Source organism: Mesoplodon bidens (assembly GCF_964165515.1).
Source record: "Mesoplodon bidens genome assembly, chromosome: 19".
Classification (NCBI taxonomy): Eukaryota; Metazoa; Chordata; class Mammalia; order Artiodactyla; family Ziphiidae; genus Mesoplodon; species Mesoplodon bidens.
The window spans coordinates 56,827,182-56,843,860 of record NC_138179.1 but is presented as its reverse complement, the minus strand read 5'-3'; the positions used below and the strand labels follow the sequence as shown (position 1 = coordinate 56,843,860).

At 37.8% G+C, this 16,679-nt stretch overlaps 1 protein-coding gene across 10 annotated transcripts in view; it reads left to right on the top strand.

The window, feature by feature from the left end:
• Nucleotides 1-16,679, top strand: part of MBTD1 (mbt domain containing 1) — a 63,004-nt gene extending 46,325 nt beyond the window's left edge. For all 10 annotated transcript variants that reach the window (XM_081218182.1, XM_081218183.1, XM_081218184.1 and 7 more), the window contains 5 exons: nucleotides 3,190-3,337; nucleotides 4,330-4,412; nucleotides 4,818-5,052; nucleotides 5,546-5,623; nucleotides 15,491-16,679. In XM_081218182.1, the coding sequence (XP_081074308.1) occupies nucleotides 3,190-3,337; nucleotides 4,330-4,412; nucleotides 4,818-5,052; nucleotides 5,546-5,623; nucleotides 15,491-15,609 (663 nt within the window). In that variant the 3' untranslated portion in view covers nucleotides 15,610-16,679. The remainder of the gene's footprint in view (nucleotides 1-3,189; nucleotides 3,338-4,329; nucleotides 4,413-4,817; nucleotides 5,053-5,545; nucleotides 5,624-15,490) is intronic.

The following is a 16,679-nucleotide window of genomic DNA, read 5'->3' as shown; positions in this document are numbered from 1 at the left end:
ATCACAAGAATTATTGCCCAGATATCTGTATTTGTTTAAAAAATAAAGAAAATTAAAAGTTCTCTCGGTAATTCTGAAAATCAGCCAGGTTTGGGAACCAGCACCATGCTCTATGTGAAAGGAAAAAAAGTGTCCAGCGAGTAGAATACCCAGCTTCACTCAGAAAATACTTTATGAATTCTTACCATGCTAGGTTTGGTTTGGACTTTAAGAAGCTTACAGTCTTGTAGAACAAGATAAGATGTATGAAAATAAGTTTAACATACAAGATCAACTATGATTTAAGAAAGGTACAAGTACTGTTGGAATTCAAATAAAGAAGAGGTCACATCTTCTCAGAGGAATCAGGGCAAGCTTTATGGAAGAGAGGACATTTGAAAACTTTGTCTTGAAGGATGGGAAAAACTCTGCCAAGCAGAGATGCAGGAGGAAATTGTGTCATGGAAAGTGAATATGCACAAACGCATCAAGAGTGCAAAGAAAGTACAGGTCACATTTAGGAAATGGAGAGTGGTTCACACACAGTGCACATCAAACAAGTTGCTTTGAATATTCTGGACCAGGCTTTTTGTTTATAAGGAACAGAAACCCGCACAAGTGAGCTCTAGGAAAGTCACTCTAAGGTTGCAATGGGCACGCTCACAGACATGCAAGGACACAGGGATGAGACCTGGGAAGGCATAAACTCAGTGTTATCCTCCACCTCTCGGGGGCCTCTTTATTCCACGCGTGCTCTGTGTCTGCACCACTCTTCTTTCACTCTTTCTCTGTTGGTGTCCTGCTCACTCAGTCTGCACGTGGTAGTCCCTGTCCCTGTCTGTATCACAACCTTTCAGTGCCAGCTCCAGCTGATGGCTTGACTACTATCTCTGTGTCTGTTCATTCTAATTACTGAGAGAGAATCTAAACAACTGAGCCCAGCCTTTGGCCTGGGCCTCTGAAGGTTGAATACTAACCCCTCCAGTCAGCTGTATTTAGAAAGGGAGAAAAGAACCCATGTGAGTGGAGATAGTCCTTTCCAGAGGTCTTAGAGCTGTTAAGGTTGAAGAGAAAGTTAGTGTACATATCCAATCTAGTAGAAATAACTAGGAGAAAGGAACCTGCAGGCAAAGACAAAAAGATGATGTGGAATTAGATTATGCAGTCTTTAATGCTTGGTCAGGCTGTCTGAGTTTTCTTTATGAACAGGATAAGTTGGTAAAGTTTTCTGGAATGAACAGAGGTCATACCAAAGGAAAGTTTAACTGTGCCAGAGAGGAGTTGTCCATGAAGGAAGGCTGAAAGCAATGACATCAAACAACATAATGGAGAGAGAGTTAGTTAATGGCCAGGATAAAGGGACTGAATGTTTAGGGAGAGCTATGGGGACCCAGTGACTGATTGCCTTTGAAAGGAGCAGGAGAAGGAAGTTGTTGGTTTGATGCCCTGTACTAACTCTCAGAGAATATGTTCAGCATGCAGGTAAAATGCAGGACTGAGACACTGGGAGGGTGACAAACTCATGATAAAACTGGAGAAATTGTTGGCATAAAAGTCAACCATTGAAGAGTGTAGTGGATGCCATCATGAAAACAAAAGAAAAGGGCTAAAATCAGAAACGAGCTGGAGGTGAAAGGGTGGCCACCAAAATAATGTGAAGGAATGAACACAGAGGTGAGAAGATGGACCAGTAGACGGTAATGTAATGAGAGTATGGGATTAAATGTTTCAAAAAATTGAGTAGTCCACTGGTATGGGATACTGTAAGGGAGGCTGAAGTGTTGGAAAAAAGGCACTGGATTTGACAAGCTAGGAGGTCATCGGTGAATTTAGCAGTTTAGTAGGGTCAGGACAGAAGTCAGACTTCAAGGAGTTACATAGTATATAACCTGAATTGAGTCTCTGGGTGAAGAGTATATAGGAATTTATTGTACTATTCTTGTATCTTTTCTGTAAGTGTGAACTGTTTGAAAATAAAATATTTTTAATATAATGGGAATTGGGAGACATTAGAGTATAAGAGATGGTGTTTTAGGAGCAAGGTACCAGTGACAATAGGTCAAGATGGAGAAGTTTGTCTTGAGGGGCAAAGAAAGGACTACTACTTACAACAATCTGAGGTGCAAAGGATGGACTGTGAGGCCCCTCACGTAGTTTCTGTGATAGAGGAGCACGATCATCCAGAGCATGAGAGAGGTAAAGCTGGAGCTTGAGGAAGGTAGAAAAGGTTTAGAAAAACTTCTCTATGTGATAAATCAGAAGGAAATAAAGTTATTACTGAGTAAGATTTAAAGCTTAGCTGAGACTAGATAGTTAAATTGTAAAAGAGCACTCAGCCTTGGCCATTGGCAGAGGGACTGTTTTCCCTAGACCTCTGAAATCACTTCTGTGTAACCATGCTGTTATTTCTGGTACACACTAGGACTTACACAGATGTTTTTCATTATAATTTCAGTTATTTAAGGTAATTAAATAAACATTTTTCACTTTTAAGAGATCTTTATGTAATAGATTTTCCTTTCTTTTAGAATGTCACTAAAAGGATCATTTTTATAATAGTGGTACCTAATTTTTTTTTTACATCTTTATTGGAGTATAATTGCTTTACAGTGTGTGTTTCTGCTGTACAACAAAGTGAATCAGCTATATGTATACATATATCCCCATATCCCCTCCCTCTTGAGCCTCCCACCCTCCCTATCCCACGCCTCTAGGTGGTCACAAAGCATCGAGCTGATCTCCCTGTGCTATGCAGCAGCCTCCCACTAGCCATCCATTTTACATTTGGTCGTGTATATATGTCACTGCTACTCTCTCACTTCGTCCCAGCTTCCCCTTCCCCCCACCTCCATGTCCTGAAGTCCATTCTCTAGGTCTGCATCTTTATTCCTGCCCTGCCACTAGGTTCATCAGTACCATTTTTTTTTTCCATATATGTGCATTAGCATCCGGTATTTGTTTTCCTCTCTCTGACTTACTTCATTGTGTATGACAGACTCTAGGTCCATCCACCTCACTACAAATAACTCAGTTTTGTTCCTTTTTATGGCTGAGTAATATTCCATTGTATATATGTGCCACAACTTCTTTATCCATTCATCTGTCAGTGGATATTTAGGTTGCTTCCATGTCCTGGCTGTTGTAAATAGTGCTGCAGTGAACATTGTGGGTACCTAATTTTAAATACTTGGAATTCTGTTAATTTAAAAGGTGCTGGCTGATGGATTCCTGATGATTGGGATCGATGGCTCAGAAGCAGCAGATGGATCTGACTGGTTCTGTTATCATGCAACCTCCCCTTCTATTTTCCCTGTTGGTTTCTGTGAAATTAACATGATTGAACTTACTCCACCCAGAGGTACTTCTTCCTAATATATACACTGGGTTTTCATCCTAGCTTTCCTTTTACATGGTACCAGTTTACAACATATACCACAGCCCTAGATTTCTTGCTGTATGAAAATATAGTATGTGTGTATATGTATATATAAACATATGCGTACATAACAAGAGCTGGGGGTGCTCTGAAAACATAAAGAACTGTATCCTAGGTAGCTTTAATAAATTACATTGGTGTAGAATTTTCCCTCAGCATCTGTACATTTTATAGTAAGAATTGGTATTCTCAAGCCCTGTTGAGATGTTGATGTAGGCTCAAAGAGCTACTGCATACATGAACTTTTTTAAAAAATAGATACTTTAGCCTTTGAGAGAAAGCAAGTTTTCATCTTTAGATTACCATATGAGGGAATAATTCCCTGGCGGTCCAGTGGTTAGGACTCGGGGTTTTCACTGCCGAGGCCCTGGTTCGATCCCTGGTCGGGGAAGTAAGATCCCACAAGCCAAGCGGTGTGGCCAAAAAAAATTAAAAAATAAAAATGATTACCATGTGACTTTTTAAAAGAGTACATACGCTTAAATAGCTCATATGGCTTAACCAGTGACTTTCCTAGGTTCAATATCTGAGCCTTGGATTTTTCTCTTAAGAAGGAGAAAAGCCAAAACAGAAGACTATAAAAATAGTATTTGCCCAGCCAGTGTTCTTTCTTACAAAGAAAGAAAAATACTACTGAAAAAATATTAAATATTAGACTGTTCTAAGCCTAGGATTAAAAAGCAAAAGTCTATAGTTCTTATACACTGAGGAGAGGAGAGTTACTTTGGCATTAGAATAAATGGGCGCACCTGTTTCTGCCTAGAAAAAGAAGAATATCCATATAACGGAGGAACTGTTGTCCTGTACAGCATTAGCACTTGAGATTGTAGTGTGCACTGAATTACTTTATATCTACATTTTAATATTACACTAATTTTAGGTGAACTCCTAGTTAAACCAGTTGTGTTTTTCAGGTTACACAAAACTTCCTTTTAAATGGTTTGACTACCTCAGGGAAACTGGCTCCATTGCAGCACCAGTAAAACTATTTAATAAGGTAAATTTAAAAGATCGCATAATACTTATGTGGATTTTTTTTGATGCTTCACAAATGCAAATCATTGTTGATCAAAATGTCTTTGCCTTATGTTAGAATTTCTCAGTGGAGATTAATATAAACAAATATAGATTAGTAAAACAATGTACGTATTTCCTTTACATAGGTATTGAAGCTTGTTTCCAAACTTTGTTTCACTTTTAATCTGAGTAAAATAGGAATGAATACATTTCCTAACTAGTTCTTACATGCTTCACCTTCCTATGTTTCAGTAATTAATTATTTGGGATTTTTTGGGTCTAAGTTGTTAATTGGTTATGTTACTTCTCTTTTGTCTTTCTTAGTGTTAGTAGAGTTATACATTCTTCTTTTCACCAGTGTTAATATTTTGCTTCTCGATGTTAGGATGTTCCAAATCACGGATTTCGTGTAGGAATGAAATTAGAAGCAGTAGATCTCATGGAGCCACGATTAATATGTGTAGCCACAGTAACTCGAATTATTCATCGTCTCTTGAGGATACATTTTGATGGATGGGAAGAAGAATATGATCAGTGGGTAGACTGTGAATCCCCTGACCTCTATCCTGTAGGGTGGTGTCAATTAACTGGATATCAACTACAGCCTCCAGCATCACAGTGTAAGTTGGTATACAGAAAAGGTGTCCTTTTGTAAAAATCAGCAATTCTCCGAGGACTGTCTCACATAAATCATCTTGTGAGCTCACAGGACAAGAATATACCTATGTCTGATTGGTTGCCAGGTAAGATCTTAAGACTCAACAACAATATCACAGAATCAGACCATGTGTACCATGGCATTGTGAACTCAATAGTCAGTTGTTTAATGACTATAGAAACACAACATTAAGAGCACTCACCAAATTAAGCTAGACTTCCTTTGATGAGTTTAAAGTTATAGGCTAAAATTTAGTGATATATAATATAATAAGTGCTTATTGAATAAATAATGGAATCTGGTATTGAGCTTCATGGTTTTGCAGGAACAAGTACCCTTATTTTCAAAGCATCGTGTACTTTTATAAACGTCATGGTTTTGGTGAAGATAGTTCATCTAAGTTGTATCTAGAGTTGTAAGCAATTATTTGATACCAATTTTCTCTTATTTTTTAGCATCAAGAGAAAGCCAATCAGGTTCATCAAAACAGAAGAAAAAAGCTAAGTCCCAGCAATACAAAGGACATAAGAAAAGTGGGTCACCACGTGGTGTTTATATACATTTCCTAACTTGTCAGCCAACTGGGGTCTTGGTATTGTTGCACAGAAATGGTATCCCTTGTGAGAGCTGATAACTGTGCATTCTGTATTATGCTTAAAGGTGCAGTATGCCATCAAAGGCAAACCTTTTCAATAATGAGAAGCACTTACCTTTGATTGACAGGAAAAATTATTACCATAATATTTGATATACGGTAAAGAATAGAGTCTGTGAATGATTCTTGAAGTAATATGTAAACCTTCTGAAAATTAATCCTTTTTTTAAATTTTTTATTAAAAAAACTGTAAAAGCAGATGCTTGATGCTTACAGTAGACTTGGAGACTAATAAACCCATCCTTCTTATAAACCAAAACTCTCTTTCTAGAATGATACTTGTAAGAAATTGAAGTTAAAAAAAAAAAAGAAAAGAAATTCAAGTTGATAGCTAACACAATCAGGCTTAAGAAAATCTTTTTCAATATTCTGTCTATATTATATTTTACCTTACAATGAATGATTACTGATACTAATAGGCAAAATAATATAAAATATATTGATAGCTCTGATTCTTTTAAAATCTCCCTCCTCCACCCCATAGAAAACTACAGATTTTTCTCTTCATGAAACCTGTCATGGAATATTTCATTCTCAGATAAGATTATTTTTACTTAAAGATTTTTTTTAAAGTAAAAAGTATATTAGAGGATTAAAACTAAAACAGATTTTTGCAGCTGACTTGCCATATGTTCAAGTAAGTGCTAATCTGTCTCATTAACAACCAAGAGACTGAAATAGTGTGAAGAATCAAATATACCTTCACACGTTTGATTATAGTTGATGTTAACTGTTTTTTCAGTGGAGACTTCTAGCAACCACTGCAGTGGTGCTTTAGTTTCCTCCCCACATGAAACCCAAGTCAGCCTCACAATAGTGATAACCATCAGGCCTGTCTCTTACCCTCTCTTTTATATTATGGACATAAGCCTCCCACAGACCAAAAATTATTTTGCTGACTGGCTGCTTACCGTGTTTGATATTCACCTAAAAGAACTCTAGAGAACATTGCCAGACCAGGTAGATCAAAGTGATTTCCCACTTATCTGGAACTGATTAGCAAGAAGTCATGTAGTAACTTCATGTCAGTGGACTAACCATAGCAGATGTGATCACTAAGCTTTCTCTAAGACAGGCTGCTTTGGCTTGTCTTTTCACTTTTTATTTATTATTATTATGAGATTTCAGAATTTTCTTTGCAATGTGTCGAATTTAAGAATGCTTTTTATTAGTGACTTTATGACATTTTTTAGGACGAATTTCTGAGCATTGTATACACAGTTCACATACCTCCTCAGTGTGACACCTACATGATTTGTTTATGGTTTATGGGACTTAATTATTTTGAATTAATGGGCTGGGGACATGGGAAGAAATGTGAAATTAATGAAGTGGTGATATCACTATCCCAGTTTTTAGTGACATTTAACGTTATCAGATTTCTGGATTAGCTGAAGAAATGAATTTAGCTAAAAATATAATTTGTTCTTTAACATTTTAATAACTCTTAGTATTATGACATCATCTCTAATGCCTTTTTTTTTAAATTTATTTATTTTATTTATTTTTGGCTGTGTCGGGTCTTCATTGCCGTGCGCGGGCTTTCTCTAGTTGCGGCGAGCAGGGGACTACTCTTGGTTGCAGTGCGCGGGCTTCTCATTGCAGTGGCTTCTCTTGTTGTGGATCACAGGCTCTAGGCGCACAGGCTTCAGTAGTTGTGGCACGTGGGCTCAGTAGTTGTGGCTCGCGGGCTCTAGAGCGCAGGCTCACTAGTTGTGGCACACGGGCTTACTTGCTACACGGCATGTGGGATCTTCCTGGACCAGGGATCGAACCCATGGCCCCTGCATTGCCAGGTGGATTCTTAACCACTGTGCCACCAGTCAAGTCCCTCTAATGCCTTTAAATTGTCCTTTGGACATAAGAAAGAAAAGAACTAGGGACTCACAGTCCCTTATTAGAAATCCTAGAGACCAAATGTGTTTTGGAATTTCGAAATTTTTGGATTTTAGAAAAGAAGTACAGTGTGTGTAGCATATATTATGTAACACCCCTTGCAGACTCTGCAGCATTTTTTTTCTTTTTTTTTTTTGCGGTACGCGGGCCTCTCACTCCTGTGGTCCCTCCCGTTGCGGAGCACAGGCTCTGGACGCACAGGCTCAGCGGCCATGGCTCGGGCCCAGCCGCTCCACGGCATGTGGGATCCTCCCGGACCAGGGCACGAACCCGTGTCCCCTGCATCGGCAGGTGGACTCTCAACCACTGCGCCACCAGGGGAGCCCCATCTGCAGCATTTTTTGAAGGAAAATATATATAAACAGTTACATTTAATGGGCCAAATAAAGATTATAAATAGTATCACCAAGTGAGGTTTGATTTTGTTGCCAAAGTTTTGCCAAAAAAAACCTTTGTATTTTGGAATTGAGGATAAGGAATTGTAGTGCTTTGTGAATGAAGAAGCAATCTTCATTGTAAGGACACTGTTCCTTTTATTTTTTCACATTACTCAGCAAATAATTTCTTAGAAATTTTTTCCACACAACTTTACTTGCCAAAATAAGAAAGAGGTTGGGGTCCAGGAACCTAACTCATCCATTGCATGCAGATTTATATCAGTCAGATAGGCCACAAAACCTTTTATTTGTTTTTAAGTTTGTCTACAGATTATTATATTCTGGCTCTGTTGTTTCATCTTAATGGCTCTTTGATCTTTTTGTACCTAAAATCATCCATCAGTGTGTTCTTTGGTAAGGCTTATTTTTTACAGAACTAGACAGTAGATTGGCTTTCTCTAGTTGCGGCAAGCAGGGGACTACTCTTCATTGTGGTGCGCGGGTTCTAGCCTATTTTTTAATTAGCTGTGTTCATGCTGCAAAGGGGTAACTATTAACTAGTGCTTCTGAAAAATAAGGGTGATGTTCTGTCGAGGGAATCATATAGACTGTTGTGTGCACATGATCTGTCCAATCTGAAAAGCCTTTTTTTCCTCAAGGCTTAGTAATCCTAGAGCAGGAAAACCAGCGCTAATTTCTGTACCATCTTCAGGGGCTATTGTAAGTAGTAGAGAGTTGGAGATTCTCCTTGCATTTTTACTTCCAAGTGTGTAGTACATTAGACTTTTTCGTCTAAATGAATGCTGCAAGTGATTTTGGTTTGGCAGTTGAGAGTTGAATGTGTACGCACAGGAGCTTGGTTTCCAGATCATTTTACATAAGAATACTGTCTAACTTAGATTTGTCTTTTAGTTCTGATTTTGCAAAGGATAATTTCTGATTGCTCTTGCCTGAGTCATTTGTAAACTCTGGAAGAAAACAGATATAATTTATAGTCACAAAGATATGTAAGTATCCTTCAGCTTTCAATCACATTAATGCAGTATGTTTGGTTGTTCAGTATTTACAAAGCTTATTTTTTTGTTGTTGGTAAAAGCATTGTGTAAGTCTTTGAAAGCTTATGTGTGCTTATGATACCGTAACCAAAGGGTGTTTCAAAAGAAACTAGATTGCCGAAGAACTTGCAGGCAACAAACATTTAAATTTTAGAACTGCTTTTCAGAATAAGAATTATAATTGTTTTCTAAAAGAGTGAATTATAAACCGAAAGTTAGGGGAGCACATTTCATATCAGTAAAATCCTGCCACTCGTACAATTCATTAATTAAACTGTTTGATTTCTCCCTGAAGGACAGTGTGTGTTTGGGCTTATATGGGCAGTGAAATGCCTACAAGTAGGGTTTTAGAACCCTCTCTGCCATTGGATTGTCAGTCCCCCTCAAACTAAACTTTTTTTGAAGGTAATTAGCCAGCTATTCTCCACACTCGATGCTCTCTGTAGTTCATTTTGCGTTGTTTTGTTTTAAATTGATTAGAGTCAAGAACCAGGATTACCAGACTCTGAGAAACTAGAAATAATCTCCCCCATCATCCACTCCCCAACACACACACACACACACACCTTGTTTTCAGAAATACAAACCTTGCATAGTTGTTTTTCTTTTCAAAGTATCCTGTGCAGCACAACCTTTCCTAGTTATGATGCAGTTTTCTTACCACACATGTAAGTAAAAGCTTACTTTAGTTTAACTTGATATTTAGAGAGGAAGATGCCAGTTGGGAAGAAGCCTGTCAGTTTGTCGAGCCTGCCCATGACAGGGAGGGTACAGAGGAGCTTTTCTGGTGGCGAAGAGTTGACTCCCCCTCTATATCGAGCCCTTCCAGCACAGACAGCCCCGGAGGTCTTCCCACCTCCCCGCACTAGCCGAGAGTTCAGTCCCAGCCTCAAAACAGGTAATTGGTCACATCCGCACCTCAGGTACTGCAGAGGGTCAAAGTCTGGGTTAGGGTGGTGGGAGACAGAAGCATGGTCTGGCACGACAGATGCTGACATTAAATTTTTCTTTTTCTTTCAACTAAAAAATTCATTTTCATTAGTCTTTGGTAGTCACTTCACTAAAATGAATAATCAGGGAAGGATTTTTGTTTTGTTACAAGCCACTTTTGAGCTTCAAATTCGGGTAAAGCTGTGATTTCAGTTTATGTGATTTCAGATTTTTGTTTTGTTACAAGCCACTTTTGAGCTTCAAATTCGGGTAAAGCTGTGATTTCAGTTTATGTGATTTCAGATTTTTGTTTTGTTACAAGCCACTTTTGAGCTTCAAATTCGGGTAAAGCTGTGATTTCAGTTTATGGAATTGTGAGACAACTTGTACTGTTTCATGGTTTCGTTAAAATGGTTGAACATTTTGCATTGCAGAATTCTACGTGACTTGACCTGCGGGAGAAGTATGCCATAAGGGAGCAATCTGATTAATCAGATCCAAAAATGAGGCTTTGTTCATAGCATTCCATAGCGTCTCATTCAGTAGACAGGATGTGTATTGTATTCCTGTGTCATTTTAGTTCTGGTAGTAACATTTACCATAATCTTAGTTGAATAACATGAATTTGGAAATGTAACACCTGTATAATTTTGGTATTGAATTTGAGTGAAATTTATTTCTATAATTTCATGTTTATATATGTACAGTGATTAAGTAAGTAAATGACATTTAATGTGAGTTGAATTGGTTAGGCTAAGCTGGTAGAGTATAAGGAAGACTGCCCTTTGTAAATGCTAAGAACAAACATGTTACCGTAGAATGTCAGAGGCTTCACTTGCATATGATGAATCTTAGACGTGAGTACAGATCAAATAGCCCCAAAGCCAAAGTTGTATCTACCTTGGCTTATATTCTGCCATATCCTAACTATTGCTTTTAAACAATTTTTTATCTAATTTGCAGTCTTTAAAATGCCTTTTATATGTTGAAAACCATGATGGGACTTAGTACCTAGCTCTATTTTCTTCTCATTCCTCTGTTTGCTAATATTTTTGCACCTGAAGTTGTCATCAGCCTTTTTTTTTCCATTTTAAAATGTGTTCTTTAGTTTTTGCCTTCTTAAACAGTGTATTAGGTGATCTTGATCCTTCCTAGTCTGTTTCTCTGAAGATCACTCATATCTTTATATCTAGAGAAAATTACTATACCTCTCTTGTATAAGAAATGGATTAGGACTGCAAATGCAAGTTTACCTGCTCTTTTATGGAAATACCTTCAAATGTCTAAAGAGCCTTTCAACTTCTTTTCTTGTCTTTGTAACTTTTTTCTTTTTGTACTTGTTATTATGAAAGTTTTCTGTAACCTAAGTGATTAACTATAGATAATATTGTGAGCTCTGAATATGTTTGAATTTTTATTGCATTTTAGATGTATTTTCTTTAAGCATTAGACTGATTTTGAAGGCGTGTGTCACGTTTTGTGAGAGAACTTGACTCTCAGGATTGGCAAAACCCAGGAACTTGGAGTAGGCATACAGGATGGAACCCACAAAGCCTCCTAAGTGACTTCCCTTTCCACTAGTGTCTATTGTGTGTGTCTTCTGAGCTAGGGGCACATCTTGTGGGATTTAATGTGATTTTACTGTGGTGAAACTATGTAGGGACTACGTTGCTGTCTTAACTCTCTGAAAGCTATGATTTGTTTAGCTATTGAGAGAATTTATTATTTATGGACTGCTAACTAGGAAAATGTGATTTCTGTTAGATTGTCTTCTGAAATGTTAGTGATTAAAGTCAGCAAAATAACTTCCTTTTAAAAACAGAACCAAGAAAATGCATTTGTGTAGAAAGTGACATCAGCCACAGGATCTATTTTATTTCATCCATCATTCATTGAGAATAAGGCCTGTAAAGGAGAAATGATTAGTGTGAAGATACCAGACAGGCTTTATTTTAGGTTCCTCAAAAACACTGAAACTTTGCATTAGAACATTACACACCTGAGTGACTGTTTCACCTTTATCTTGAGTTACTTTTTTTTAAGAACATTGTTTCCATATTTTAACATGAGTAGAAGCATAATCCAGAACTTTGTTGTTAATAATAAGTGCAAATAGTTTCAGGATATGCTTTAGAATTTCAATTTACTTTTCTTACATTTAAAAAAAAACAAAAAGCATCTGTTTGAATGGAACATGTTTGGTCTTGAAGCACAGTAATTCTTTTCTCATTCATTTAGCCATCTGATCATCATATAACAAGATATTGTTTTAATCAACCTTTTATTGTGGGTACTGCACCTTTAATGAAATTTGGGATTTTTCCTTTTCCATGTGTTTATTTTCATGGTATTGTTCAAATGTCCTTAACAATGCATGTTGGTTTGATTTGAAGGGTAACTGTTATATGTTTGATATCCTCCATAAAAGCATTTTTATCATATTAACTAATCTTTTAAAGGATTTTTTAAAGAAAGTAAAGCACAGTCATGTTTCTTTACCTTTCAGCAGTCTGATTGGTATGTGTTTTGCTATTATTGTAGGCATAGTGTATTCACTTTTCAGTCTTTGGGCTATTAAATTTTTTAACACCATTACCAAAACAAGTGCCAAAGTAAAATAAAATGAATTAGCATTATTTCAAAAGATTATTCTTTTTTTTAAATTTTATTTATTTTTAGCTGTGTTGGATCTCTGTTGCTGCGCGCGGGCTTCTCATTGCGGTGGCTTCTCTTGTAGTGGAGCACGGGCTGTAGTCACGTGGGCTCAGTAGTTGTGGCTTGCAGGCTCTAGAGCACAGGCTCAGTAGCTGTGGCGTACGGGCTTAGTTGCTCCGCGGCATGTGGGATCTTCCTGGACCTGGGCTCGAACCCATGTCCCAGGCATTGGCAGGCGGATTCTTAACCACTGCGCCACCAGGGAAGCCCCAAAAGATTATTCTTTAAATTATTAGATAAGATGTCAAAGACCATTATTTTTGAAACTAATCTTTTGTAACTAAAATCAAGACACAAAGTATTTTTCTATCACTATTTGACTTTAAAAGTAGCCAGTTTAATATTGTTCCACGTGGTGTTATTGTTTCATGAAACTTAGTTGGCTTACTACTCATCTAAATACTCTTTGAGTCCTAATTCTTCTCATAAATTGACCTTTTTCCCCCTGTATAAGCAGTTCCCAATTTACATTCCATATATATCTTCATCTTCTCACTCCAATTGTTATGAAAAGAGTCATAAAAAAAGAAACAAAAAAATTTCACCTTTCCTTTGGAGACAGTCCCTGCAGGAAGCAGATAGGTGGTTACTCAGTGGCTGAGCAGCCAGCCTGAGAGTCACAAGTTGTGCAGAGGGAGGCCTTAGGCTACATTGGTTCCCACTGTTAATAGCCCTTCAAGAATGCTAGTCTTATGTTACCAAGTCTCCCTACTTTTCATGGTTTTATATGAAATCTCCTGTTTCAGAATATTCAGTCAATTTAAAAGAACCACAGGGCAGAGGTGAGGGAGGGAAAAGCCCAGTTTGTGACCTCTGACTTAACAGGTCTCTGTGCTGAAGAAATTGAAGAAGAAAATTAGCATTACTCACCATGGGATTAGATTCCAGTGAGAATATAAGCATAAAAGGTCACCTGTTCTTTAAATTATTTGAAACTTTACCAACTCAATTTTGGTTAAACAGTAACTTTTTAAGAAACTCGAATACATCTCTGAGATGTTGGCAGTTACTAAGACTAGTGTTTGTTTAACACCTAGCTGAGGTCATTTTCATTTAAAAGGTAGGAAAGTAATTTTTTTGAAGGGAGGTGTTCTATAGGAAGTAGAGGGTGGGCTTCAGGGAAAGAATTTAGGGCAGTCTGAAATTACTGGCTAACTGCGTTGAGGTAACTTAAGAGATGTTTATAAAAAGAGATAGGAAAATCTCAGAATTAAACAGCCTAAACTTTTGCCTAAAACCAGTGCTGGGACCAGCAAAGAAAACATTCCTCTTTTTCTTCTTGCTTGTCCATGCAGTAAGAAGAGCCCTCCTGTCACTAAAAATTATGACTAGCCTGACTTCAGTGACTACCAAGAAACCTAAACCCCACTGAAAATACTGGAAACTGAAAAACAGTTGTCCATAAAAATAAAGACCTATTGGAACATGACCTGTTCATAAATTGAGGATTGCCTATACTGTTGTTTGTTTTCATTAAAAAAGAAGTCTTCAGGGCTTCCCTGGTGGCACAGTGGTTGAGAGTCCACCTGCCAATGCAGGGGACATGGGTTCATGCCCCGGTCCGGGAAGATCCCACATGCCGCGGAGCGGCTAGGCCCGTGAGCCATGGCCACTGAGCCTGCGCGTCTGGAGCCTGTGCTCCGCAACGGGAGAAGCCACAACAGTGAGAGGCCCGCGTACCGCAAAAAAAAAAAAAAAAAAGAAGTCTTCAGATAAGAACTCAGACAGGTAGTACTACTGTTAAGTGATCCCATTGGTAATGTTAGCTGTTTTTGGTTTTGTTTTCTTTTTTGGCTGCACTGCACAGCTTGCAGGGTCTTAGTTCCCCGATCTCGGATTGAACCCGTGCCCTTAGCATTGAAAGTGCAGAGTCCTAACCACTGGACCACCAGGGAATTCCCAAAGTTAGCTGTTTTTTATACCAAGGATTTTCACGTTGCTGGTGTCAATTTTTATTTTACCTTAAATGATTACTTCAGTTTTTCTTGATTTTAGTTTTAATACAGGTTTAATATTATCAGATTTATATCTTTTTTATGAAGGGAGTCTTTAGGTACTCCTTGGAGATAATAACATTAAAGTCATTTGTTGTGTTACTTATTATTCAGAACTATCCAAGAAATATGCTGTTTATGTAGACATTGACATAAAAGTGCATACTTAGGGGCTTCCCTGGTGGCGCAGTGGTTGAGAGTCTGCCTGCCCATGCAGGGGACACGGGTTCGAGCCCTGGTCTGGGAGGATCCCACATGCCGCGGAACGGCTGGGCCCGTGAGCCACAATTACTGAGCCTGCGCGTCTGGAGCCTGTGCTCCGCAACAAGAGAGGCCGCGATAGTGAGAGGCCTGCGCACCGTGATGAAGAGTGGCCCCCGCTCGCCGCAACTAGAGAAAGCCCTCGCACAGAAATGAAGACCCAACACAGCCATAAATAAATAAATAAATAAATTTTTTTAAAAAGTGCATACTTAATCATGAGAAAAATCCTAATCATTCTGGTCAAATTAGTGATCACTATTACCTTCAACATTTCATTGACAGTGTCCATTTGTGCAGTGTCCAATTTGCAGTATTGTTCCTTTTTGGAACTCTGCTTAACTACGAATATACTTTGAAAATTAAAATTAATTAAATGCTCTTCCTTCGGGGGGGTTAGTTTTAAGAGTTATTGAAGACATGAAGAAGTCTTATTAACTGTGAAGCTGGTGGAACATGAAGCAATCTGAATATTCTAGAAAGACTTAATAACATCTTGTACATTTATTTCTTACAGTGACTACATTGCAGCTGAAGGAGGAGTTGATAGATGGAGAGGATTATAATTTCCTCCAAGGAGCATCTGATCAGGAAAGCAACGGCTCTGCCAACTTCTACATCAAACAAGAGCCCTGAGGTTGCTCAGAAACTGAGGGCGGGAGGGAAAGAATTTTACACAGGACTGATTTATAATCAATCCAGCTGTACAGCGGGGCTATTCTACTGGGACATTTTGCTAAACATAGAAAATTTCAGTTCCAGATTTTTCAAGTGGGTAGGGAAACTATTTTAGCTGTGGGGGGAAATTTTTCAATTTATAAAGATGGACAATTTTTGTGTTGTATTTGAAGCTTTTGAAAGAATTTTGTAATATTTTCCAAGTTTGGATTTATGTGCATTGTTAACAACTGAAATTCTAACTTTTTTGGTAAGATTAAAGTTTAGGTAGCAGGATTGAAGAAATGATTTAAGAAGGATATAGTTGTAAATGCAAATGAACTGTCATTACAAATGAACCTTTTTGGTACCTGTTGGGAGATTTTGGGATTTTGGAAGTTAGGCCAGTCACATCTCCAGCTTCCTCTGCTGCAGAATATGCAACTGAACATCCCCCCATCCCCGCCCCATGGAGAGCTCATCACCACATAGATCACGGAAGGGTAATTCTGTTTGTTGGCATTTTATTGCAGCCCATTTTAAATATTTGTACAGAAATGTTTTTCATTCTGTGAAAATTTCTTTGGAGTTCTGTATAAAACTGGAAGAACTCTGGATACTTTTATATGTTCTCTTTTAGTTAAAAAATGAGTAAAATTATTATCCTAACACTAAAGTGTTAAACTGGAATGGTTGACAAGATATACAAGATCTCAGTCTACATGTTGAGGGGTTGGGGAAAATGCAGTATTGTCCTAAGTTTATTTTATTTTCCCTTACTAAAAAATACCCCACAAAAGGGATTCTCATCAGTTCTCTGCCATTTCTCTCCATCTGTGAGATAATACTTGGTATAACCACACCCCAAAACACATGTTCTATATTACCAGAAGAATCAAATTAACAGTTGTTTAAAGCCAAGATAAGTTTAGATTTCAAAATCATTCCAGCTCTGCTTTTAACTATCCTGGATTTGTTAGAAAACTAATTTGAAAGAGAATTTAATTTCCTTAAAATTTAAAGACAATTCATACTAATTATATATATAT